This window comes from Martes martes (assembly GCF_963455335.1).
Source record: "Martes martes genome assembly, chromosome: 9".
NCBI classification, from domain to species: Eukaryota; Metazoa; Chordata; class Mammalia; order Carnivora; family Mustelidae; genus Martes; species Martes martes.
The window spans coordinates 86,464,816-86,492,659 of record NC_137896.1 but is presented as its reverse complement, the minus strand read 5'-3'; the positions used below and the strand labels follow the sequence as shown (position 1 = coordinate 86,492,659).

The following is a 27,844-nucleotide window of genomic DNA, read 5'->3' as shown; positions in this document are numbered from 1 at the left end:
AATTTTTTTAATTAATTTACTTTTTAATTGAAATATAGCTGACTATAGAAAAAATTTTTTTTGTTTATTTATTTATTTTAGAAATCTCTACACCCAACGTGGGGCTCAAATTTACACCCCTGAGATCAAGAGTCACATGCTCTTCAGACTGAGCCAGCGGGGTGAACCTAGAAAATGCTTTTTGTTTTTTTGTTTTGTTTTGTTTTTTAAAAGATTTTATTTATTTGACAGACAGAGAGAGAGGAAGGGAAGCAGGCTCCCTGCTGAGCAGAGAGCCCGATGTGATTCAGGGCTTGATCCCAGGACCCTGAGATCATGACCTGAGCTGAAGGCAGAGGTTTAACCACTGAGCCATCCAGGTGCCCTAGAAAATGCTTTTTGAAGTAGAGGTGAACTTACAAATGAAGGCATAGATTTTCACGTTCATGGAGGTACATTTAAGAAAGTGTGTCTTCTCCCTGTGGGTGAACTGCTCAGGGAATAACTGATTTGATTTCTTCTACCACCCAAGAGTAACTAATGGGGTAGTGTGTCTGCTGTCACTAAAGTACCCCACCAAGGTATACTTAGCCTGGTGGCAGGTGTCTGAAGTGCTAATTTGCCACTGGGAGAAGGGGAACAGCTAGCTACCCTCTCCCTACTTTAGTAGACATGGGTCCAGGGGGCACTCAGGGAAAGCCAGAGCCCTCTCATAAAGCCCTAGTTCTTAGGACATGAGAACAGGGAAAGAAAAGGGGGGCTTGGGTCTGCCTAGGGGACTAACTGTGTCTATATGTAGCCTTCTCTTGTGTGTACACTCTGCCTTCGCCTCTACTGTCCTTGCCTCCTCACCATAACATCTAAAGGTGACAGCACCTTCTGGGAGATTCAGAGTAGATCTCCCTGGTAGTTCCTTCCATCTGCTTCCTCTTCAACCAAGTTCCTCTGAGTGGTTACCCAAAATGCAAAGCTGGGCCTTGTTGTAGCCAGTTGTTGCTTTTTTTGTTTTGTTTTTTTTTTTTTAGTTAACTTCTGTTTTTCTCTCTTAGAGTGTTTACAGAAGGTCTGTGTCAGAAGTCCGCCCTGTGGCAGGACGCAGAAGCAGGGATGGGAGCCCACAAAGGCAGTATTATTTCCCAAGGCAGCCAGAGAATCGTGGATATTATCTTATTCATTCTTCCCGGATAGAAGACTGAGACCCAGAAGGATCTAGAAAGATCTAGAAAGACCCAAAAAGCTTGTCCAAGATCATCCATGGAGCGGATGCCAAAGTCAGGAGTAGAACTCAGTTCTCCTGATCCACAGCAGAGTATAATTTTCCTTTCAGAATGTTCATGCTCAAGGCCAGGAGCCCCAGTTAGGTGTCCCAGAACCCCTGGCAGGTAACAAAGAGGACAGCCAGGGTCAGAAATTATGAAGAAACCATTATTTCCCAGATGCAAGGATGCCCAAACAGAACGACACTGGGCAACTACAAGTCATTCTGTCGGGGAGGCTGAAGGCAGAACCAAGGGACTAGCAGGCCTTTCACTGGTGAGGCTGGTGGGAAGGAATCCTGAAGAGTCCATGAGCTATACTGAGAAGTTTGGATTTTCTCTTGTAGACCATGTATGGAGGAGGTACTTGATGGCCTTTAAGTAGGGGAGTGATGTGGTCAGATTGGAATTTTAGGAAGGCCCCTCAGGTGGCCAAGCCAGGCAAGGTGGCCAGAGGATTTGGCAGTGGAAGGCTTCTCTGGTGGTGACTGCCTATTTATATGTCTGGCTAGGTGCTGTCTCATTGGCAGGAGGTGACAGGCCCAGTGATGCTGGACAGTATGTGGCTCACTACTAAGGGAAGCTAAGAGTAGCAGGGAGTGAGGTTGGTTCAACTCACAAACCTCAAGCTCTTTTTGTTTGTTTGTTTGTTTGTTTGTTTTAAAACTCAGGCTCTTAACAAACACTGCTTACTGTCCAGGTGACAGAAGCTGATCTCACAGTGATCCCAAGAGTGGTGATTCATGTCCCAGCGGCTGGTGGGGGTGGGGTGCGTGGTGGGTTGGGGGTACATGTGTGTAGGTTGAGTGGGTGAGAGAGGAGACTGGGGGTTGGGGGATGACTAGCCTTCCAAACACGTGGGACAACTCCCGTGGCTATGACACAGCAGGTGCTTGTCGACCTGTTCCGTCTTCTCAACCGTGGCAGTGGTTGCGGCCCAAAAGCTGGTGGCCCGAATGGGGCTGCAGCAGGAAACACACCAACTGTAGAGGGGGCTTATCGATTTCTAGGCCTCAATCCAGAAGAGGATGGGGCATGCTCAAGCTGCCCCAAAGAGAGAAAAGAAGAGTCCTGAAATGTAAGTCCTGATAGGAGAGGGAACAAAATGAATTAAATTCTAATAGTCATCCTGGCCTGGCATCTGATTTTCACTGCTCCAAGACCCTCTTCTATCCATAATTGGTTTTTTCCCCCATAATCCTTTTTTAAAGGTTTTATTTATTTAAGTAATCTTTTTTTTTTTAAAGATTTTATTTATTTATTTGACAGAGAGATCACAAGTAGGCAGGGAGGCAGGCAGAGAGAGAGAGGAGGAAGCAGGCTCCCCGCCGAGCAGAGAGCCCGATGTGGGGCTCGATCCCAGGACCCTGAGATCATGACCTGAGCCGAAGGCAGAGGCTTTAACCCACTGAGCCACCCAGGCGCCCCTATTTAAGTAATCTTGAGGCACCTGGGTAGCTTACTCAGTTACTCAGCATCAGACCTTTGATCTCGGCTCAGGTTTCCATCTCAGGGTCATGAGTTTAAGCCCGGCTCTGGGCTCCATGCTGGGTGTGGGGCCTACTAAATAGAACAACAATGACAACAATACCCCCTCCCCCCCCAAAAAAAACCACAACAAAAACAGCAAAACAAACATAGTAATCTCCACACCCAATGTGGGGCTCAAACTCATGACCTGGAGATCAAGAGTCACACACTCCTCTGACTGAGCCAACCAGAGGCCCCTCCATAGTCCTTTCTTACCTAGCTTTTATTTGCAACTTCCCATTGGTTCCTTATTATCTGCCTTTAGTGACAGTCCTTTCAAAAACAACAACCCTCCCCACCAAAATCTTTTATCCAGTCCTCCCCCACTCAGGTTACTGTCCTATTTTTCTCTCTCCTTTGCACCCTCAAGGGTTCGAGCCATCTAGTCTCCAGTCTTCACTTTCTTGCCTCCAGGCCGTCCTCTCTTGGTGTAATCTGGCTTCCTCCTATCACTCTTTTAAATTCTGCTCCCCAAGATACCCTTGACTTTGGAAGTGTCTCCCCTGGTATCCCCTTAAAGTGGTCTCTGAAAATGACTGGGTGGAAGGAATTAAAACAAGAACAACAAAAACTATTAGAAATTAGATTTCAATTTAACATAACTGTTAATATTTAATTTTCTTTTTTTAGATTTTATTTATTTATTTGAGGGTGAGCGAGCACATGTATGCACACGAGCAGCAGGGAGGGACAGAGAGGGAGAGGGAGAAGCAGACTCCCTCCCAGACTCCAGTGTGGGACTTGATCCCAGGACCTGAGGATCATAACCTGAGCAGAAGGCAGCCGCTTAACCGACTAAGCCACCCAGACACCTCTTAATTTTGTTTTCTTACATAATATTTAGAATTATGCTTGTATATAGTTTGTAAATAAGCATGACTAAAATACATGTATGTAATTTATAAACAAATGTGTAATAGTGTACATGCTTAAGACTTTACTGAAGGGGAGCACTTAAAGAAAATTTTTGAAGCCCACTAGTTTTCAGGATACAGCTCATACCCTTTATTATGGCATTCAAGGCTGTTTTAGCCTCAGTTGATTTTGTGGCTTCCTCCACCTTCCCTTCCCTTTCTATTATGTACTGTGCTTTTAACCATAATTAGCTACTACTACACATCTTCCAGTTGTATCAAAATATTAAAGTATTTTGCACAAAGTAAATGTTCAATTCTGTTAAACCTCTCTGTAGCATTGTTGTCCTCCATCAGCTTTGAAACTTTCCTCCTTGACTCCTCTCAAGGACACTATCCTGGTTTTTCTCCTGCTGCTTTGCCCATTGCTTCTTCATTAGGGACTTCTGTATTCATTCTACAGATACTTACGGAGCTCCTGTTAATGTATTATGGTGACAGGCATTAGAGCTACCGTGGTGAACACTGAGACTAAGTCCATTACCCTAAAGCTCAGTCTCTAGCCCCTTCCTCTCACTTACCTGTCTCCCTATGATTCTGACTTCCCTTCAGTTTGTCTATTTCTAGCTACTTGTTGACTTGTTGACTATTTCTCCCTGCAAATAGTCATATCACTATTTCTGAACTCACTGCTCCCCTCGTTCTAGCTTACTCTAGCCTCCACATTCAGTTTCGATCTTCCTTGCGCTGGCTCTTTTCTACATGTATTCCTAGTAATACTACTGTCCTATTCCCAGTAATACTACAGTAATACTACTGTTATTAGAATCCGCTTGAGGTCATGTTCTCGCTGCTCTTCTTGACTTCAGTCCATCCAAGTTGCCCTTCATCCTCTGCCTTGCTGTCTAACTCATTATTTTACAAATTATGGCCAGTTTTGCTTTTGAAAGGGTGGGAGGGGAGAGGGGTTGAGGACAGTTTGAGGTCTACTTTTTATAGGGCATTTGAACCACTTCACCCAGCAAATTTTTAGGGACTCCGCAAAAACCATTTGGCCTGGGTTTGACAGTTCAACTTATTCACTCCTGCCCTACTCCATGCAAACTTGGTTTATGCTCATTATCTCCAGGAGACAACCCATTTCTGGGTTTTCACTAGGTCCTCCTTTACCTGTTCTGGTCCCTTAGTCCAACTGTCCTCTCTCAGCTTGTCATTTAGAACACATTGTTCTCTTTTAAGCATGTCTTTTCTGTCCAAAGACGCTGTGGACAGAAATGGACCTTTGGCTTTCTGCAGTATGAAGTATACTGAAGTCTACTACGTTGTAAGCACTGCTCTGCTTTACAAACATGCTCATTTTTTTTCACAAGCCCGAGATGTGTACTTTTAACACCTCCATGTTATACGGAGGTTAAATAATTTGCCCAAGGCCACAAGTAAGAGGCAGAACTCAAATTCGAACTCAGGTTTTCTCATGAAATTGGATTCTTCAGTGACTGACTCCACAGTGGGTGGGTGTGAAGTGCATGGCAGACCCCAGGCTTACCTCCAGGGCCTCTCGGAAGCAGGTCTGTACCTCAGAAAAAAGCAGATATCCTGTAGAGAGTAAGCCTCAACAGATATTTATTGCGTGTAATACTCCCCTCTCACAGGAGTTTCTCTTTGCTGTTAGTGGATCTCCCACAGTGCCTGGGGTTTGAACTAAGCACTTTGGCACCTAATTGTCCATTGTCTTGAATTGCCTTTTTCTAGTGTCTTTGCCTAATCATAGAGAATTTTTCTTCTTTCATTAAGTCCAGTCTACTCCCACTGGTTGGTGTGGACATGAGGTTATTAGGCCTTCACAGCAAGATCTTCCTAATCCACTGGTAAAAATAATCAGTGGCACTTAAATCTAAGAACCTTTTGGGGTATTAAAAATGCAGTCTCCTGATTAGATTTTGGGGGGTGGGACCCAGGAACCTGCATTTTTACCACCACATTCTTAGGCTACCATCAGTGGATCTAGCTACATTCCTGCCTGTGAGGGCTGCCCCATTTAGGCAGGATTATTTCCTTGTATAATGACTTCTCTAACATTGCACACAGCTGAAGAATTAGAAGCTGGGCCTCTTTTGTTTCTGGATTCACCACTTGGAAGGTGTAATAACATCCTCTGACAGGCTGCTTGCCACAGGTGCATGCTTGCCACGTGCACCCCACTGGTACCATCCCCCATTCAGTCCAGGGGGCCCCAAACCCCTCCATCCCTATCACCACCCCGCCCTTGCCCTCTTCCAAATCCTCAAACCCACCCTTGACCCTTTCCCTTCCCCCACCTCAGCCCCTCCCTCCAGCCCCCGCCCAGCCCTTTTCCCTCCCCCACCTCTCCTCTGGATACCCCCCCAGGCTCCTCCCACCTTAGAACATTTTTTTTGTTCCTAAGTTTCCCCAGTGAGATTGGGTTGGGGGGTGGGGCTGGCTGGTCGGGAGGACACACTGCCATTCATTAGGGTTCCTACGGAAAGGGCTACTTTTTCCATCTCAGAAAACCCTTGTTTTCTACCAGAGAAATGGGCAGAGGCCTCTCTCTGGAACTTGGCTGGAGGTATGTCACTCTCCGGGAGAGACCCTTCGTCTGCAAATACCCCAAAGCAGGCCCAGCCTGCAGTGTTCCTTTGTTGGGACAGAAAGGGAATGGAATCTTACCAATAGGTGAAAAGGGCTAGAGAACACCAAGGATGGGCCCACCCTTCTTCCTACAAAGACCTAACGCTAAAAGGAAAGGGGAAAAAAAACCACCAACAAAGAGTTTAAGATAGTAGTCCCAGCTTTTTCAAATATGAAGCATTTTTTAACCAATCCATTTTTTAATTTTTAAATTCTTGACATTACAGAACTAAACTGAAATTTATTAACATTCCACTCTTACATTTCTTATCGACAAACAGAAATAAAATTCATGAGCCAAAAACCCAAACAAAACTAAAAACAGGGAAAAGCTTATAAAACTAAATATGGATCCCAGCATTAACAGCTGAACAGAGAATGTGATTTTTAAATTCTTAGCGGATGATAAAGTTGTGTAGAAACTGAACACTTACAAATTATTTAAAACCTGGAATCACTGACCAGAAATTACACAGTTGGATCATGGGAAAACAGCAGAAAGGGGTTTTAAGTGAACCTACACTGTTCTAGCTGCACCCCATGCCCTTCTCGGAGGAAAGCCTGGCATTGATTAGATACTGGGCCAGACTAATACTGGCAGCAGAACCAGTGATAGTAACCTGCCTACCAGAGGAGCCTTCCACGGGATTGGCAATTTTGATCTGGGCCCCGGACATCTGGCGGATCTCATTAATGTTGGCGCCTTGGCGCCCGATTATGCAGCCAATTAAGTTATTTGGAATGGTGAGTTCATGGGTGGTTTGAGTAGATGCATCCAAACTTGCCCAATAGCCTTTCACCTCTGGAGAGCTGGAGTCAATTCCGGCGAATCCGGTCCCGCCGTGCATCATGGCAAAGTGAGACTGTTGTCTTGCCACCTGGTTCAGCTTGGCCAGATCGAGCGGAGAAATGGTGTGTTGTCCTTGAATCGAGTAGGCATCTAGAGGTGGTCCCTCCAGGTCATGGGTGGCATGGGGGTAGCCCGCAGCGTCGCTGCACCGATCTTGGCCGCCCGCGCAGATGACTGGAGAGCTGGCCGGCATGGGCTGGTACGGAATGGTCATGACTCTCCCTTGCGGAGACTGGGAGAGCGTCTCCAGCATGACCAGGCAGATCTGCTTGACACACTCGGTGACAGACTGCGGCACGCCAGCAATGGTGATGGCCCGCTCAGTGGAGTTGGGCAGCATATCCCCCGCCACCTGGACCTGGGCCCCCGTACTCTCGCGGATCTCTTTGATCTTACACCCGCCTTTCCCAATCAGGGAGCCGCACTGGGTGGCCGGCACCACCAGCCTCAGGGTGACCGGGGGCCTGCTGGCCGCCGTGCTGTTGGTCATGGAGCTGTTGATATCTTCTTCCAGCTTATCGATGATCATAGCGAAGGCCTTAAAGATGGCATTGGTAGGGCCGGTCAGAGTGATGATTCTCTCCGGACAATTCCCCTCCGAGATGTTGATCCGCGCGCCACTCTCCTCGCGGATCCTCTTAACCGACTCCCCTTTCTTCCCAATGATGCTTCCTACTTCCTTTCCGTGCATAAGCAGCCGAATGGTGAGAGTCACATTTAGTCCACTTTCAGTCACACCGGCATCCATGGCGAGCGGCGGGCGGCGTTCGGGGGAGTTGGGCTCGTTACGTGGTCAAGTCTTTGGTGGCTGGCGGGGGGAGGGGAGGTATAGGCCCAAAACTGCCGGCGCGAGGCGAGCGAGGGCCGCGGGAGCGAGCGGGCGCGGGCGGGAGGCCGCGGCGTCGTCGCAGGGGCAGGCGGCGGCGGCGGAGGGGGCGAGCGGGGCCGGGAGCGGCGGGCGGGCGGGTGGGCGAGGGCGCGGCGGTGGCGACTCCGGCGGCAGCCTCGGCGGTCTGGGCGGGGCGGGAAGCCCGCTTTCAACCCCGCGTACCCTCTGACCCCGGAAGTGCTTGCCGCGCAGGACCCCTTGAAAAAAAATGAGGACCCGTCTTTTTTAGGTCACAAGATTGCGCCAACCTCCACATGGTAGTTTTTAAAAACTCTTTTTAACAGCCTAGCGTTGAACATAAAGCCCCGATGGGCAGACGCTGTGAGCCCGGCAAGGTTTTGAAACAACGTGCATTTTATTAACTCTAGCGGCACTGGCAAATGTTTTGAAATGTTAGTGTTGTGAATGGGGCTGAAACTTTATTTTCCCACCTTGCAAAAAGGGTTTGGAAACGGAGCGACTCGGGCAGCCCCGGCAGTAACTGCAGGCGGCAGCTGGGACGCCGCGGATTTAAAACGTGCGCTTGAGGCGGCTAGAGCGCGTGCGCGAGGGTGTGGGGAGACGGGAGGGGCAGCGGCGGTCTTCCGGGGGGGAAGGGCGGCGAGGCGAGGCTTGTGGGGAGGGTGCGCGCGCGCGAGCGCGCGCGAGCAGGCACGTGGGGCCCCTTCGTCCCCGGTGCCCGGGCGCCCCGCGCCAGCCCCCACCCCTGCCCCGGTCCCCCAGCGGCGGCCGGTGAGGAAAAAGACCGAAATCCCCCCTGCTGCCGCCCAAGTTGCGGCTCTGCAGTTGGTTTCTGGGGAGTGCTGGAAACATGGCCATAAAAAAAGAATGGCGTCCATTTACATAATGCTTTGTTTGCATTTTGCAAGTTTCTTTCGGTTGAACCTAGAGAAACCCCACCTCCTAGTGTCTTTTCAGTCGTGGCAGTCTTGTCAGACATTTAAGACAATGGTGTGCCTCTTGGGGGCCGCATTTATTTAGGGGGGCCGCATTTATTTAGGGGTCCCGAGTAGTGCTGGGGGGGGTTCTTGCGTTTTTCCCCACGCCGTTTAAGCTACCGCTCTGCCTTTCTCCTCTTGGTGCAGACGCCGCGCCCCGCTTTCTTTGGGGGCGGCCCCTGTCGGGCCCCGCCATCTTGGAAGGCCTTTCTTGCAGTTCGCCATCGCACGTTCCTCTCGCTAAAGAAAGGTCGTTTGGGTGGCTCGTGTATGTTTATTTCTGTCCATTTCTCTTTACTCCGGCCAAGCCAGACAGAGAAGGCACCCAGACATACGTGTGCGCAACGTGCTTTAGGATCCCGCAGGGAAAGAGGCTAACGTGGCGGTCCCTCCGCCCCCCTTCCTTCCCCACGGGGTGGCCGCCATGTTTCCAGAACACAAAATGGCGACACGTGTCCTGGATTTGTCGCCAACGAGAAATTGGGGTCGACCCGAAAGCTCCAGAATGCCCCCACCCCCATCCCGTGCGTTTTGGCTGGAGCCTTCCCCTCGCAGCGAGTGCTCTGCCCACCCGGCTCCAAACCTCGGCTGCCGAATTTTAATGCATTTCCTCCATTAATTTAAAATGGAAACGTTTATAACTAAAAAATGTAGGCATAATACTGAATTCTTGTTAGTTTTAAATTTAATACTGAGTAATGAGGGGCAGTACCAGTGGTTAATTTGGGCCCCCCAGTACCGAAGCATTTAGGAATTGCTGCTTTAAGAAATGAGAGAGAAAGTTACTGATTTCCTAGACTTTTATCTCAGGCTGGTGTGCTGGAGAGACCAAGAAATGGTCTTATAAAACAACTTTAAAAAAAGGTAATTTCCATGAAGCCATTCAGGCACCAGTGACCTTTTTCAGAGGGCAGCTGGCTGACAAACCTCAGTTTACCCACACCTGGCATTCACTTTTAGTGTGGAGAGACAGAGACAAATGTTACTGTGCATTTACCAGTGCCAGATGCTGTGCTACCATTTTACTGCATACTATCTTTAATTTTTACAATGATCTTCTGAGGTAGGTGTTACCTCTCTCTCTTTTTTTTAACAGACGAATTCACTTAGGCCCAGAGAGATGAAGTGACTAATTCAAGGTCACACAGTGTGGAGGATGGAATCCCGACCTTCTGATTTCCTTATTGGTGAGCTCATTTTCAAATTTTTCTGTAAGTCATGGTTTTAGAATTCAGGTGCTATCTGGATGTTTAGGTGAGCTTGTCATTTAAAGGAACCCCTCAGGTAACCTTTTGGTGCATAGTTACCCCCAGTTTGTATCTGTTTGGGGATTCCCAGTTTTTCCTGGTATGAGCTCTATCTATAAGAGGCTCAAATGCTACTTTTTTAATGAGGTGTTTGGGTGACGATAGGGAGGGGGAAATGATTCAGCCCTACCCAAAGGCTGAAGTATCTGTCAGTCCAGCCTTGTCTGTGGCACATTTAAATCTACTTGGCTCTGTGGGAGCAAGCAGTTTCTGTGTGTGACTCACTAGCTTCCTTCAGCTAAGCATGGGCATGACTTCCGCCTTCCTCACCCCAATATCCTAACCAAGTAAAAATAAATAATTTGACTTTGGCACCAAGCCTCCATTTCTCTGCAAATATTGAGAGAGCATGACAGTGTTAGGTAAATGGAAGTCTGTGAACTCTTCAGTTTAATGTAACAAATAAATTGTAGGCCAAACAAGGATATGTATGTGCCTGAATAGGGCTCTACATGCGTGGATGTTAGAGATGGAGAGAAGGGCTTTTTACTTCTTTTAACTTATGTTAGTGCCCTATATCATAGTTTCTGAAGTGCTTTTGCATTACATTATATAATTCTACAAACAACTTTGGTAGGTGGGTATGTCATAGCAACAATGACAGTAATGGCACTGAGTGCTTACTATGCCAGGCACTGTTTGAAGCTTTATTCTGTATGATAATTCAGTGGCTCTCATATTTTTTTATTTTAAATATTTTATTTCTAAGTAATCTCTACCCCCAGCATGGGGCTTGGACTCACAACCCCATGATCAAGACTACATACTCCACCGACTGAGCCAACCAGGTTTCCCAACAGTTTTTTTTTTTTTTTTTAAAGATTTTATTTATTTATTTGACAGACAGATCACAAGTAGGCATAGAGGTAGGCAGAGAGAGAAGGGAGGAAGCAGGCTCCCTGCTGAGCAGAGAGCCCGATGCGGGGCTCGATCCCAGGACAGTGGGATCATGACCTGAGCCGAAGGCAGAGGCTTTAACCCACTGAGCCACCCAGGCGCCCCTTCCCAACAGTTTTAAAAGCAAACCACCATAAGAGCTAAATTTTGCAAAATAACTCATATATGCACACGTATATGAAACAAAATCTTTGCAGAACAATACTTGTTATTATGTGCAGTATACTCTGGTAGTTTCTGTTCTTTAACATGAAATAAAAAGGCACATCAAAACTAAAATGTTGAGAAACCTATTATTAGGTTGTGACCAAAATGATTAATATACACATTTAATCCTCACAAAACCTGTGATGGGGGTGATGTTAATTTCCATCTTGCAGAGATACAGAGGGGTGAAGGATTTTGTCTAAGGCACAGTTATTAAATAGGAAAATCTCTATTTGAATGTAGGCAATCTGAATCCAGAGTCTGTATACTTACCACTATGTAAGATGTGGTTTCTGCAGAGGACCTTGTCTTATAGGAGAGACAGAATTGTTTGGGGAATTAAAATTATTAGTAAATATTAAAAACTGAGGAGACAAAAAGAAATTATATATAATTAGGAATTATATCCTGATTCAAACTATTCTGCTTCTCTAAATCTGCCACATATTTATTTTCTCTAAAGAAAATTGTATGCATTGGGTCTTTCTTCCCAACACTGCCTGTTTTAAACCTTTTTTGCCTGAAAATTTCCATTAGTTTTTTCTTATCTGAGTACCTCTAGGATTCTACCTCCTCCTGCCCCTCAATAAAGATTTTCCCTTCCTAGCTCTCAGCCTCTTTGTTTCCCCTAGAGTCCTACAAACCCTCTCTGCCCGCATAGGCCGCATTAGCTGTTGTTTAAATTGTAATGTGTCTTGTTGTTGATTGTTTGTAAAGGCCACATGCTGTGGATGACCCGGAAATCTGATAAAGAGGGCACTGGACTTGGGAATCTGTGGTTCTGGCCGCAAGCTTCAGCTCTGCTACTGTCTAGCTTTGAGAAGTTTACAACCCAATTCAAAACTGGGCTTTGGTTTTCCCATCTGTAAAACAAGAGATTAAATGATGTCTTCTAATTCTGTCTAGGGAGCAATGATATTTGATGATCTTGGTTCTTTATCTCTGGAGGAGGGGTGGGTTATGTAAATATAACTTATGGTAAATTCTCCACTCCCTTCCCCAGACCTGCACTATCTTGTGGATATATAAGTGAATTCCACACCACCCATTTTACAGATGGAGCCACTAAGATATGGAACAATTGACTAAATAGTCACTGCCCCACCCCTGGAGCCTCATGCATGACTCTTCTCGCATTTGAATGACTGCAGGTTAGTTAAGGAGTTTAATGAGGTTGTGAAGGTGAGTCAGGCCTAGACTTTGGAAATTTAACCACAGGATTTATATTCCATTCAGAGGAAGGATTTTTGCTTCTTTTTACTTCACATTGGCATGTTTTGTGAAATAATTTTGAAGTGATTTCATATTAATCATCACAGACAACTTTGCCAGGAAAGTATTATTATGCCTATTTTTATGGAAGAGCCATCTATGGATCAGAAGGGTGAAGTGACTTGCCCAAGGTTGCACAGCTTGTCAGAACCTGAGCTGGGTCTCTTGAATGTTGGTTGTGTCTTGTTCCTCTTCTTGGCTTCTGATGCTTTGACACATGGAATAATTTTATCTTTAACTCAAAAAGCTTTCAATATAGTTTTTATTCTTCTGTCCTAGAGCAGCCAGTCCACTTACATTAGGTTCCTGATTTTTTTGGTTCAAGAAGACCTCTTTCTTTTTTTCTCTAATGTTTACATTTATGGGTTTGGGAAGTGGTGGGAATTATTCCTCTGGAGACTCTGGAGGCAGGGACCACATTTTTTCCCCTTAATCTACCTGGTCCAGCAAGTATACAATAGCTTTTCATATTTGCCCTACCAACATGCATATTAAAAATTTTTTTTTTAAATTTTTAAAAATTACTTTTCAGTGTACTAGAATTCATTATTTATGCACCACACCCAGTGCTCCATGCAATATGTGCCCTCCACGGCCCAACTTCCCACCCCCCACCCCTTCAAAACCCTCAGATTGTTTTTTAGAGTCCATAGTCTCTCATGGTTCATTTCCCCCTCCAATTTTCCTCAACTCCCTTCTCCTCCATCTCCCCGTGTTTAGGCTCCACAAATAAGTGAAACCATATGATAATTGACTCTCTGTGCTTGATTTATTTCACTCAGCATAATCTCCTCCAGTCCCATCCATGTTGATACAAAAGTTGGGTATTCATCCTTTCTGATGGAGGCATAATACTCCATAGTGTATATGGACCACATCTTCCCTATCCGTTCGTCCCTTGAAGGGCATCTTGGTTCTTTCCACAGTTTGGCGACCGTGGCCATTGCTACTATGAACATTGGGGTACAGATAGCCCTTCTTTTCACTACATCTGTATCTTTGGGGTAAATACCCAGTAGTGCAATTGCAGGGTCATAGGGAAGCTAACATGCAGCATTATTTTAAAAAAACATAATTTCATTTTCTCTTACTCCTTCAGAATTTGCTTCTCATTTTTCTTTTATTTCAAATTATAGTAAATTGGGGCTCGTGGGTGGCTCAGTTGTTAAGCTTCTTCCTTAGGCTCAGGTCATGATCCCAGGGTCCTGGGATTGAGCCCCGCATTGTGCTTCCTTCTCAGCGGGAAGCCTGCTTCTCCCTCTCCCACTACCCCTGCTTGTGTTCCCTCTCTCACTGTGTCTTTCTCTTTCAAATAAATAAAATTTAAAAAATAAAATGAAATTATAGTAAATTGAGAGAGCCTTGACCCTATCACTTTCTGGGATACTACAGAGTATAGCTTAAGGAGTATTTGTATATATATGTATTTTTAATGACATTTACCCGTTTATTGGTTTATTTAAAAGGTATTATTTATTTTAGAGAGAGAAAGCAGGAGAACAGAGAGAGAGATTGAGAGGGAGAAATGGACTCCCCACTGAGCAGGGAGCCCAGTGTGGGGCTTAACTTCTGGACCCTGAGATCATGACCTGACCTGAAGGCAGATCTTCCTTCCATTTCTCTTTTCTTTTCTTTTCATTTCTCTTTTTCTTTTCTTTTCTTTTCTTTTCCTTTCTTTTCTTTTCTTTCTTTCTCTCTCTCTTTCAGATTTTATTTATTTATTTGACAGAGGGAGAGAGAGGGCATGAGCAGGCATGAGTGGGAGATGGAGAACCAGGCTCTCTGCTGAGCAGGGAGCCTGATGGCAGGGTTCAATCCCAGGATCCTGGGATCATGACCTGAGCTGAAGGCAGACACTTAGCGGACTGAGCCATCCAGGTGCCCCACTACTTTCTTTCTTTCTTTCTTTCTTTTTTTTTTTTTAAAGATTTATTAATTTATTTTAGAGGGAGAGATAGAGCACACCCATGCACAGAGTGGGGGTGGAGTGGGCAGAGGGAGAGGGAGAGAGAGTCTTACGCAGACTCTGTGCTGAGTGCAGAGCCCAACTTGGGGCTCGATCTCATGACTCTGAGATCATGGCTGGAGCTGAAATCAAGAGTCAGATGTTTAGATGCCACCCAGGTGCCCCTAGCCTAAGAAATATTTTTTACCCATTTTATGGATTGTAACAAAGAGTAATAATATTAATCTCATATACTGATGATCTTGTGCTGCTGTTATGGGGTTATTACTGGGTTTTCTCAGAAACATAAAAAGTATATTGATGTGCTTTACACAAGTGCCCAGGAGGTACAGCAACATTCTTGTCGTAAGTTCTCCTAGTTGGGGAAAGTAATGTCCATGGATTCCTCAGGGTTACTCTGACTGAAATAAGGCATGGAGAAGGGAGTGCAGAGAAAAGTTAAAAGGAAAATGACAACAGAGTACAAATGTGAAGTACAGAAAGTAAGGAAGGAAAAAAGGTAAGAAAAGGAAAGAGAAAAGACTAGTGCAGAGGGAAGAGAAGTACACAGGATCATTGGAAGAGATGTGAAGAAAACAGTTCGGAAGTCCATTGGGCCCTCGTGTGGTATGGGAAGCATAGGCTGCTGTGTTGCACCAAGAAAGAGCAGCTGATACGACAACTCCTGAGCACCATGTCTCTTTTTTATCCTCTCTTCCCAATGACAGGTTGGGAAAATTGCTTTGCTTTTGCTCTCAGCTGGGGATGTAATTAAGATGCTGGTAATTTCAATGTTAGCCTCAGATCAGTTGGTATATCAAGGAAAATGTGCTACAAAGATCGCTTCAGGTATTCTAGGTCAAAAATTATCTTATTCGTTCAGTCAGCAAATAGTTTTTTTCTTTTCTTAATTTTCTCTTCTTTTCTTTTTCACGTTAACTCAACTCCCAGCTTGGGGCTTGAACTCAGGACCCTGAGATCAAGAGTCTCATACTCTACCGACCTAGCCAGCCAGGCACGCCAATCAGCAAATACTTACTGATTGCTTGATACATCCCAAACACTGAGGATACAGAAATGAATGATATCCTGTCCTTGCCTTCGAGATGTTTGTGACCAGGAGAGCGACACTGACAACTAAACAGATTCACAGTATGGTACATTACTATTTTAGAATATGAGTGAGCAGAGGATGCTATGGGCTTAGAAGAGGGTCCTTGATTCAGCCTTGGAGGGGATCCAGAAAGGCTACATAGAGAAGTTGGCATTCAGGCTGAGTCCCAGGTTAGCAAATTGTAGGGTGGAGGGCAGGAAAGGAGAACTCTGAAAAGGGAAACAGAGGCCTAAAGGCTGAGTGTGCACAGTCCATTCAGAAGTTGAAGACATTTCAGAAAGGATGCTTGCATGATCCAGTTTTTGGTGATGATTGTTCTGCTACTTAGAAGTGAGACTTGATTGTGCTTACACACAGAAAGTTTAAGTCTTATTTTGTAGCAGTAATTCTCATTTAAGATGTAGACATCAGAAATTGTATTTCTGGTCTAGAGATTTTAAGGAGAAAATGTAAATAAAGCAGTTTTTGAGTTAGCAAATGATTGTTCACCCTCTGTGAGTAAAGGAAAGAAGATACAGGGCATAGTATATCCCTTTCTTATCCAAGTTTTGGATGTGGGTTATGTTCTGCTTTGTTTTCAAAGGGGTGTGTGTGTGTGTGTGGAAATTTATGGTTTTTGTTTGAGTTAGGAAGGAGGGAAAGGAGTTCAAGAATAACTGCTGCTTTATGGCAGAACAAAAGAAATACATTTAAATAGCTCATTTCTCTGATCCCACCTACTGAGCACAAGCAAGACTTAGTTGGGAACTTTGTTTCAGAGACAATTAATTCAACCAGACAAAGCATTTGTTCAGCATTATTTGCTGTGTAAAAGCTGTTGTGTCCGGATTAAGCACATTGATTTTTGGTTTTGGTTTTTTTGAGACATGGTTATAGCTGCATTAAATAAAAACCTTATGTGTATTCATTGGACAATACTGGGATTTTACCTGGATTAAAAGTAAAAAAGTACTGTGTGGAGTAGGGAAGAACGTGCTTAGGAAGTAGTACACAGATTCTGTGGTCATTCCTCAGTCATCTTGACCTCTCTGTAGCACTGACACTCCCTCCTTGCACTTTAGTTTCATTTGGCTTCTACAGTGCCACTCCCTTGGTTTTCCCCTGCCTCACTGGCTCCTCCTTCTCAACCCCATCCCCCTTTTTTGGCTTCTCATCCCCAGTCCCCTTTTGAATCCTCCTTATCTTCTTAGCCTCTAATGATGGAGTACTCGGATCAGTCCGTGCATCCCTTCTCTGTTTACACTCATTCCCTAGGTGTTCTCTTTCAAGACTTTAAATGCCATTTGTATTCTGACAATTCTCAAGTGTATATCATCAGCTTGGATGTCTTCCCCTGAACTCAAGACTCTTATCTGACTGCCTGCAGGATATCATCTCCACTTGGTTATTTAATAGCTTCTTGAGCTTAACATATTCAGCAAGTTAATTCTGAAACTTCTCTCAAATGTGTACCTCCGGGAGCTACCGGTTGGCTCAGGCATTTAGGCATCTGGCTCTTGGTTTCAGCTCAGGTCATGATCCCCTGGGTCCTAAGATGGAGCCTTGTGTCAGGCTTCCTGCTCAGTGGGAAGTCCGCTTGAGGATTCTGTCTCTCTATCCCTTCCTCTACTGGAGCGCTCGCTCTCTCTCTCTCTCAAATAAATAAATCTTCAAATGTGTACCTCTGCCAGTTCCTCCCCATTTTAGTTTCAGTTGTATTGAATATATGGAGGACTCTCCCTTGACTCCGTTCTTTTCTTTTTAAAGTTTTAATTTATTTATTTGACAGAGAGAGAGTGAGAGAGCACAACCCAGGGGGAGCAGCAGAGGGAGAGGGAGAAGCAGGCTCCCTGCTCCCTGATGCAGGGCTCAATCCCAGGACCCTGGGATCATGATCTCAGCCAAAAGCAGATGCTTAATTGACTGAGCCACTGAAGTGCCCTGACTCTGTTCTTTTTCTTACTTTCCTCATATAGTCCACTAGCAGGTCCTGTAAGTTCTACCTTAAAAAACATCCAGGATTTGAACAATTCTTACTGCCTCACCTGCTACTTTTGGAATAGGCTTCCCTTGGTCTAACCTGAACAGTGACCAGAGTAATCCTATTAAGTGTCTATCAAATTGTGCCACTCCTCTGCTGAGAAGTGTCGTCTGGGTCCCACCCATGTTAAAAATTAAAGTCCTTACAGTGGTCTAGGAGGCCACATAGGATCTTCAGCAGCACCCTCTCCAGGCTGCTCCTGACATCATCTACGACATTCCCCTTGTGCTCTGGACACTTTTGGTCTCCTTGAAGTTGCTCCAACATGCCAAGCCTTGGACTTCTGTAGTTGTATTCTTTCCTGGAATACTTCTTCTTCTTTTTTTTTTTTTTTTGGAATACTTCTTCCAGTTACCAGTATGGCCTCCTCCCTTACCTCCTTCAGGTTTCCGCTCTGTCGTCTAGTTTGTAAAGCATTCCTTGACTTCACTATTAAAAGCAAAACCATCTCCTGCTCTCTGCCTATACCGTTCCCTTTCCCTACTTAATTTTTTTTTCATAGACGTTATTACTGTTTGATGTACTATTCATTCATTATTCATATATTTATTGAGGGATGCCTACTATGTGCCATGCACTGTTCTAGAGACTCTCTTTACCATAGTTCATTATTGGTCACCTGCCACTGAAATGTAAATTTCATGATAGCTAGGACTTTGTTTTGCTTGTTGCTATATCACCATCTCCTAGAATAGTGCCTAGCACTTGGGAGTTGAATGAATATGTTTTTTAAATTAATGTATAGGGGTTATGTACCAGATAATGAGGGGGAAGATCTGTATGAATAACATTGTTTTTGCCTTCAAGTGACACAGTCTAAAAAATGTTTGTTTTGATCTGAATAGTGCTGTGCTCTCTAACAGGATAAAGTGGTACATCATTTTGGAATTGGGGAGGTAAGGGTGGGTTTGCAAGGATACGGCTCTGCTTAGAGATGAAGTCCTACTTTGTCAGGCTTATTGATAATTTGTACTATTTCTGGGGGGGCAGGATTGATGATAGCTCACGGGATTAGTGGCTTTTTGAGTTACAGTTTTTCTTTGGTCTTGTCTTACTAGAGCAGGAATTTCTTTAAAATCCTGTTACAGTCTTGGTTCATTTAGATACTTTCTAGGAACCCTCTATCATAGCCACTTCTTCTCAGCATAAGTGAAGGAGTTTTCTATCTTTACCTTCCTCCATATCTGAAAATTCTTTTCCAGAAACCCTGGTCACCCACGTACTAGCTGTTTGGTCTTGAACCTCTAAGAACCTCAGTTTCTGCACTTGTCAAATGGAGATAATGATGAATGACACCTATCTTCTTGTGAGGATTAAATGACTAAAGACTGATTTTGAGAATGGGGGAGTGGAAAGGGAAAAGAGAGGACAATTTCTTTTCTTTTTTTGCGGGGAGGGGCAGAGTGAGAAGGAGAGAGAGAGAGAGAATCAAGCAGACTCCATACCTAGCACAGAGCCTGACATGGGCTTGATCTCAGGACCCTGAGATCATGACCTGAGCCAAAATCAAGAGTTGGACACTTAACTGACTGAGCCACCCAAGGCGCCCCAAGAACAATTTCTTTTTCTTTTTCTTTTCTTTTTTTTCTTTTTTTAAAAGATTTTATTTATTTAGGGACGCCTGGGTGGCTCAGTTGGTTAAGCCGCTGCCTTCAGCCCAGGTCATGATCTCAGGTTCCTGGGATCAAGTCCTGCATTGGGCTCCTTGCTTGGCAGGGAGCCTGCTTCTCTTTCTGCTTCTGCCTGCCACTCTGCCTGCTTGTTCTCTCTCTCTCTCTGGCAAATAAATAAAATCTTAAAAAAAAAAAAAAGATTTATTTATTTGATAGACAGAGATCACAAGTAGGCAGAGAGGTAGGCAGAGAGAGGGGCGGGGGAAGCCAGGCTCCCTGCTGAGCAGAGAGCCCAATGCGTGGCTTGGTCCCAGGACCCTGGGATTGTGACCTGAGCCAAAGACAGAGGCTTTAACCCACTGAGCCACCCAAGCACCTGACAATTTCTTTTTTTTAGTGAATAGTGTATATTTCTATTTTGGGGGGGGAAAAAAGATTTATTTATTTATTATTTTAGAGAGACAGGGAGCAGGATTGAGAGCATGCATAGGGGTGCAGGGAAGGGCAGAGAGAGAATCTCCAGAGGACTCCCTACTGAGCTTGGAGCCCAATAGAGCATGGGGTCCAGTCAAGTGTGGGGCTCGATCCCACAACCCTGAGATCAGGACCTGAGCCAAAATCAAGAGTTGGATTCGTAACCAACTAACCCATCCAGGTCCCCCTTGAAAAAAATTTTTAACGTGTGTATGTTTCTTTTCTAGCGAGAGGAGTGAAGATTTTTTAATTTAATTTTACTTTTTAAAAGATTTTATTTATTTATTTGACAGAAAGAAACATAGTGAGAGAGGTAACACAAGCTGGGGGAGTTGGAGAGGGAGAAGCAGGCTTCCCACTGAGCAGACCCTGGGATCATAACCTGAGCTGAAAGCAGATGCTTAACAACTGAGCCACCCAGATGCCCCTTAAGATTTTGTTTTTAAAAACAAAGGTGTTAATATATTGTTTTTTTACAGAGTAGGAGATTTTTTGTTTTGTTTTGTTTTGTTTTTTGAGGTTTCTAGGAGTTTTTTTGGTGCAAAAAGGAGATTTTATTAAAGCAGGGGGACAGGACCCATGGGCAGAAAGAGCTGCTTTAGAGTAGGAGGTTTTTAGAAAATACTTCCTTGTCTTTCCACGCAGATACTTACTTCTGTAGTATGAAGGCAGTAAAATACTAGAACCCCACCCCAGGCTTCCCAGTGAGCTGGTGTACCATTTTCCTTCTCTCTTTCTTTCTTTCTTTTTTTAAATATTTTATTTATTTATTTGACAGAGAGAGAGATCACAAGTAGGCAGAGCAGCAGGCAGAGAGAGAGGGGGAAGCAGACTTCCCGCTGAGCAGAGAGCCCAATGCGGGGCTCGATTCCAGGATCCTGAATCATGCCCTGAGCCGAAGGTAGAGGCTTAACCCACTGAGCCACCCAGGTACCCCAGCAACCATTTTCTTTAAGTGAAGTTGGAACTCACTTAAGTAGTATTTGAAGAGGCTCAAAGGGATTGATGATAATAATAACAGCAATAATAGTAATGGCTAACTGATGAACCAGGTACTTTATGTAAATAGTCTTATTTTAATAGCATAGCAACCATGTGAAGGCTGGTTATATGAGAAATAGAGCAGTGTAGGAGTAAGGAGTAAGGAGTATAGACTCTGGGGTCATACTTCCTGCCCTGATTTCTCAGCTTTGTCAGTAACTAGCTATGGCCTTGAATTAGAAAACTGCCTTTTCCCTTATCTATAAAATGAGGGTAATAATAGTACCTGCCTCATAAAGTTGTGATGATTAAATGATGTAAGCCATGTAAAGCTTAGCATAGTGCTTGGCAGATAGAAAGTGCTCACTATGGGCTGGAGGGGAGGTGGGTGGGGGGATGGGGTAACTGGGTGGTGGGCATTAAGGGGGCACTTGTTGGAATGAGCACGGGGTGTTAAATGCAACTGATGAATCATTGAACTCTACCTCTACTCTACCTCTACTATATGTTAATTAATTGAATTTAAATTTAAAAAAAGGAACCCCCCCCCCAAAAAAAGGAAGTGCTCACTATGGGGTACATGGGTGGCTCATTCAGTTAAGTGGCTGCCTTCAGCTCAGGTCATGATCCCAGGGTCCTGGGATGGAGCCCCACATCAGGCTACTTGCTGTCAGGGAGCCTGCTTCTCTCCTGTCTGACATTCCCCCTGCTTGTGCTTGTGCGTGCGCGCTCGAATGCTCTCTCTCTCAATCTTTCTCTTTCTCTCTCTCTCTCTTGCTGTATTTCAAATAAATAAATAAATAAATACATACATACAATCTTTTTTAAAAAAGTGCTCACTAAGTGTCACTTACAATAATTAAAGCAGATGGAGAAGCAGAGACTTAGAAAGAGGTAAGGTATGCCTAAGTGACATAGCAAATAAATGACAGAACAGTAATTTGCTCCTGGGCAGCCAAATTCCGAGGTTCTTGTTTTTTTCTGTCTTTTTTTTTTTTTTCAAATAGGTTCTACACCCAACATGGGACTTGAACTCACTATCCTGAGATCAAGAGTTTCATGCTCTACCAACTGAGCCAACTCTTGTTTCTTACCATTATACTGTACCACCATCATAGATTGAAGGGAAGGGATTGGACATGAACTGCACTTTGTCCAACTTGAGGTGAGCATAGATCTGGAGGTCACACCTGGGCTCAGACCTACGTAAGGTTTATTTGTGATCTTAAGTATCTTATCACCATAGCATGTACTGGTTATTCTCTGAAGTGATTTTTCCCTAGATCCAAAGAAATGAAAGAGTGATGGGTCATTTATAGTCTTCTGCTGAGGGGTTGAGTGTTCCCTGGCTGGGACCAGGAAATGGAGCTGAATAAAGACCTGTATCTTATTGCTTTTGGACCTATGTAGGAGCTTGTCCTGTCTTTCTTGTTACTATGATTGTGTTTCCTAATACAACTGGTAATGATGAGAAGCAGAGCAGTGTATACATTGAATACTTTACGTGCCATGCATTTGACATCTATTCTTTATTTTTTTATTTTATTTTATTTTTTTAAGGATTTATTTATTTGACAGACAGAGATCACAAGTAGGCAGAGAGGCAGGGGGAAGCAGGCTCCCCGCTGAGCAGAGTGCCCGATGCGGGGCTCGATCCCAGGACCCTGAGACCATGATCTGAGCCGAAGGCAGAGGCTTTAACCCACTGAGCCACCCAGGTGCCCCTATTCTTTATTTTTTTTAAAGATTTTATTTGTTAATTTATTTGACAGAGAGAGAGACAACAAGAGAGAGAGAAAGAGAGAGAACAAAGACGGGGAGTAGCAGAGGAAGAGGGAGAAGCAGGCTCTCTGCTGAGCAGGAAGCCCAATGTGGGGCTCAGTCCCAGGACCCTGGGATCATGACCTGAGCCAAAGGCAGACGCTTAACGACTGAGCCACCCAGGTGCCCACTCGCTCTTTTCTTAGGATTTTATTTATTTATTTATTAGAGAGCAAGAGCACAAGCAGGGGGAGCATCATCTATTCCTTAATGTAACCCTATAAGGTAGTCACTCTTACCCTATTTTATAGAAACAAAGAGATTCGGAAACATGCTTAAACTCATATAGTCAGTGCTGGGATTTGAATATGCAATCTGACTCTAGGGTCCACATTCTTAACCTCTACACTCTACCGTTTCTATTCTTTTCTTACCTGTCTAGAGCACATAGTATGAGGCAGATAGCTTAGTAGGGCCTGTCCTATTTTTCCCCATTTGATAAATGGGAGGCTTTTGACTACTGGGCTAGAAATAAGGAGACCTGTGATCTCGTCGACCTTCTCACCAAATTGGCACATCCAGGACTTCAGTTTTCTCAGCCTTATTGTCCTCATTCATTAAACAAAAGGGTCACTCTAGATGGTCTCTGAGATTCCTTCTAACTCTGATGTTCTCACTGACCATTTGAAGTGAGGAGAATAATACTTGCTCAGCTCCTTGATTTTGGAGTGGTGGTGTTTGTGAGCTTTTAAGGACCCTGCTTTGTGCAAGGGAGGATGCCAGATTTCAGGACGGAGAATATTGCCTTCCTGAAGAAGGTAAGTCTGGGCTCTTTTTTTTTTTTTTTTTTTAATTTTTTATTTATTTTCAGCGTAACAGTATTCATTGTTTTTTCACCACACCCAGTGCTCCATGCAATCTGTGCCCTCCCTAATACCCACCACCTGGTTCCCCCACCCTCCCCTGGGCTCTTTTTTGAGGCTAGTTGCCTAGGGAACCTAGCCTCTGGCCAGCAACAGTCAGGAATGCTTTGGTTGAGAGTTGGGTACAGATAACTAAAACAAGCAGCACATTTAGGTTTCACTTTCCACACTCTCCTGCCGTGCGGCCCCCCCCCTTTCCTTTACAAGCTTCCAGTTTTATACACTTTCTGTATGTTAGTACTTTGTTAAGAAGTTTGCTATTTAATCTTCATAGTAACCTTATGAGATAAGTACTATTCTAAATTTACAGATAATGAAAGTGAGGCAAATAGAGTTAAATAGTTTGTCTGTAGTTACTCAAGTGGAAAGTGGTATCCAGCTTACTGTGTTGTACCACCTGGTTGGAACTTAAAAAAAAAAGCAGAGGGAGGAACTCTATTAGTGATGTTTATTTTGTTTTTGTTTTATTTAGAATGATAGACTTGGAGTTGGAAAGGGCCTTTGAGGTAATAGTCAATCTCCTTGTCTCCTGTCTGTCATCTAGTTGCAGGAATGCTTTCCATTATCCCCCTGACAGATGATCATCCAAGTTCTTTTTGAATGCTTCCATTGTTGGGGAGCTCATTACTACTTGAGGAATCCCATTATATATTGAATAGCTCTCTGGTAAGATACTAGTTTTTGTTTTGAATTTAAGTCTAATTGAGATGATTTCTCATCAGTTTTAGACCTGTTCTTTGGAATCATACAGGATAAATACAATCCGTCTTTCAAATTCCAGTCTTATGAATGTTTGAATTCACTCTTCCTATTTATAAGGCATTTTGCAGTTTTCTCATAGCATCTAAACTTGCTTTCAATTTGGATTGGTCTGCACAAAAGCAATCTCTGTTTTTTACTGCTTTAAAGTACAGCCTTGCAACAACAAATACGTATTTTACTTCTTACGGTTAGGCACAAAATATGGACCCTTCCCACATCTTTGGAGAATGAATGTATAGTGAGCTGAGTCTCTACAATTGTATATGAGTCTGGAGAGTTTACAGTCTTCTACTTTTGTAATCTCTAGGACATTAGACTCAGCTACATGCTGTCAGAGCTCACAAAATGGCTGGAAGTTTATCCGGGCATTTGACAAAACTGCATTTACTTCATTGGGCCACTAGGTGATGAACAACTCACAAAGCCAGACTTCCAGGGATGGTTGTGTATAGGACAGTTTCTGTTTATACGTGAAAGGCCATCAGAAGTCATCTGGTTCAGCCTCATTAAAAGGTCTTTTTTGGGGGAGGGAAGACATGTCTTGTGTACACTTTGTCTTTTCCAGCTTTGCTTCAGTTTTAAATATTAATTTGAATAGGATGTTTCTTTCTCTGAGTGATTTTCTTAGAAAAGGGGCATGGATGGTACTTTGAAGGTCCTTATATGTCCAATTGTGTGTGTGCAATGTGTGTAGATATATTTTTGTAAGAGTTTGTTTATTTATTTGGGTAGATTTTACTTATCCATTTTATAGAGAGAAAGGGGAAAAAATCATGTGTGCATGCAGGTGGGGGAAGGGAGAGGGGAGGGACAAGCTGAGCACAGAGCCTGAAGTGGGGCTCAATCTCGTGGTCCCAAAATCTTGACCCCAGCTAAAATCAAGAGTTGGACACTTAACTGACTGAGTCACCCAGGCGCCCCATGAGTTTATTCACAGGTAATGTCTCCACCCAGTGTGGGGCTCAAACTTACAACCCTGACATCAAGAGTCACATGTTCTACCAACTGAGCCAGCCAGGCACTCCTGAATTTTACCATAATGTAGGAATGATGTCTTGGCTGGGTTTAGGATTCTTAAATAGTAGTTCTAGTCTTTACAAAGTCTGTATGCAGCTTTCTGCTGTATTCAGTTTCTAGTGATACAGATGGGAAGTCCAGTGCCAATAGGATTCTAAGTAATTACCTGTTCTTTCTCTTTGGAAGTTTGTAAATTTTTTCTTGCTTAGCATTTCTTCTTGATACGCTTTAGGTGTGTGTCCTTTTTTTTTTTTTTTTTTTAAAGATTTTATCTATTTATTTGACAGAGAGACAGCAAGAGAGGGAACATAAGCAGGGGGAGTGGGAGAGGGAGAAGCAGGCTCCTTCCTGAGCAAGGAGCCCGATGTAGGGCTTGATCCCATGACCCTGGGATTATGACCTGAGCTGAAGGCAGACGCTTAACGACTGAGCAACCCAGGCACCCCAGGTTCATGTCTTTTTAAAATAACTCTGCTTGCCACTTATTGAACTGTTTAGACTTAAAAATTTGTCTTGTCTTAGTTCAAGGAAGTTTTATTGCTTTCCTTCCACCTGTTTCTAACCTCCTTCCTTTACAGATGAGGAAACCATGTCCAGAAAGGTTAAGCTACTTGCTCAGGGTCACTCAGCTAGTTAATAGTGAACCTAAGCAAATAATTTGATTTTTTTTTTTTTTTAAGATTTTGTTTACTTGATAGTGAGAGACACAACGAGAAGGGGAATACAAGCAGGGGGAGTGGGAGAGGGAGAAGCAGACCTCCCGTCGAGCAGAGAACCTGATTTGGGGCTCGATCCCAGGACCCTAGGATCACCACCTGAGCTGAAGGCAGACGGCTAACGACTGAGCCACTCAGGCACCCCAATAACTTGATTTCTTTGATGAACTAGACTTTCATTGTATTGAGTATTGCTCTGTTGAGAGGCCCATCATGAAAAACGTGGACATTTTTTAGTGAGACAGAAATTCATGGGGAGCTGAAGGAGGAGATGATAAAGTTCATTATGATTAAAATGTGGCCCATTTGGGGTTCCAGGGTAGCTCTGTCATTTGGGTATCTGACTCTTGGTTTTTGCTCTGGTCGAGATCTAAAGGTCATGGGATCGAGCCCAGTGTTACAGAGTTTGCTTGGGATTCTCTCCATGTCTTTTTCCCTTCCCCTCTACCCCTCCCTCCCCCTAGGATGAAGAGATAAAATCTTAAAAAAAAATGTGGCCCATTTGAAGGGCTATTAAAAATTCACAAGGTATCCCAGTCACTGGAGTTACCCCAGAGCTCTAAAACTTAATAAAGCCAGGAAGTTAATTGAACACGTGGAGAATTAGATATCTAATTGTCAGGAGCTGGACAAGCATGGTCATGCCCTGTTGTAAATATTGGAAAACGTATAAATATCTGAAGGCTTGGAGACAGACATCATAAACTGTCTTATCAGTGGTCTGGTTTCTGTTTTGAGTTCCAGCCTGGGACCCTTTTCTGCTGGGAACCACCTGTTCTGGCTGTGTTGATCTTTGGACTTCCCCAGCTCTTAGTCCCTTTCAGTTTTGAAATGAAACCTACCCCAGAGGGTGAGGTTAGGTACCGAGAGGACTTTGACAGCTCACACCAGGTTGTTTTTTTCTAGAGTGTGGTATGTGCTGTGTGAAGTGTAAGGCTCAGCGGGCTGTGATATAGACTAACTGATGGTGAATCAGCTGTTGGGTAAGGCTCAGGTAGTGCTATTTCTTTGGGTAACCAGGAAAACATGTAGACCAAATATGGTGTCTTTTATCCTTAGACAGTTGAATGTTAAAGAGTACAGTCATCAGAGATCTGTCATGATCTTGCTCTCTTTGGTTTACTGAAGAAGGAAAGGCATTGTTTCAGTGGCTTTTCTCCTCACTTTTAGAGCCTCCTTTCTTTTCAGGAAGGAGCCAAGTCCTTGGCTTCTTTCTGCTGCTCCAGCTTCTAAACGTTTATGCTGTGCCTCCTGGAATTGCTGCTTTAATGTGAAGTGACTCCTCTAGGTACCCCTAGACATACATACCCCCAATGTCCTGCCCCCACCCCCTTCACAGAATTTGGCTTCCCCTCTTCCATTTGTTGTGAAACTTGTTTCCACTGTACTACAGCACTTTGCTTGGAATCTTTATAAGTGGTACTGGCTATTTATTTATTTATTTGACAGACAGAGATCACAAGTAGGCAGAGAGGCAGGCAGAGAGAGAGAGGAGGAAGCAGGCTCCCCGCTGAGCAGAGAGCCTGATGTGGGGCTCGATCCCAGGACGCTGGGATCATGACCTGAGCCAAAGGCAGAGGCTTTAACCCACTGAGCCACCCATGCGCCTGGCTCTTTTTTTTTTTTTTTAAACTCACCCCATACCACTTCCCCCTGATTTTACCTGACTGTCCTGCAGCCACATCCCTCAGTTTTGCAGAGCTGCTTATAGACCTTCAAATACCTTTCTCCACTGAGACTTTTACTGGGCAGCAAGGCTGCTGGATCCCTGTCCTTGAGATTGGTTGACATCTGTACTCATTCTCCCATGGTGGTTTATTGTTGTTTTTTTAAAGATTTTATTTTTTATTTTTTTTAAGATTTTATTTATTTATTTGATACACAGAGAGA

General features: G+C 44.2%; 1 protein-coding gene and 1 long non-coding RNA gene across 6 annotated transcripts in view; one reads left to right on the top strand and one right to left on the bottom strand.

The window, feature by feature from the left end:
- Positions 1-6,448: 6,448 nt before the first annotated feature.
- On the bottom strand, positions 6,449-8,127 carry PCBP1 (poly(rC) binding protein 1). Its single transcript, XM_080814842.1, has one exon. The coding sequence runs from the start codon at positions 7,864-7,866 to the stop codon at positions 6,796-6,798; it is 1,071 nt and encodes a 356-aa protein (XP_080670968.1). The 5' UTR covers positions 7,867-8,127; the 3' UTR covers positions 6,449-6,795.
- Positions 8,128-8,599: 472 nt separating this feature from the next.
- LOC308349914 overlaps positions 8,600-27,844 on the top strand; it is a 57,514-nt gene continuing 38,269 nt past the window's right edge. The window contains exons 1-4 of one of the 5 annotated variants that reach the window (XR_013967491.1): positions 8,600-8,658; positions 9,093-9,213; positions 10,042-10,132; positions 21,783-21,940. This is a non-coding gene — a long non-coding RNA (uncharacterized lncRNA). Of the gene's footprint in view, positions 8,740-9,092; positions 9,810-10,041; positions 10,133-21,782; positions 21,941-27,844 lie in introns of those variants that run through there. The other 4 variants (XR_013967493.1, XR_013967495.1, XR_013967492.1 and 1 more) reach the window with 4 other exon arrangements.

What these genes read in the sequence shown, in the direction of transcription:
- PCBP1 (XM_080814842.1), bottom strand. Translation starts at nt 7,866, where the DNA reads ATGGATGCCGGTGTGACTGAAAGTGGACTAAATGTGACTCTCACCATT.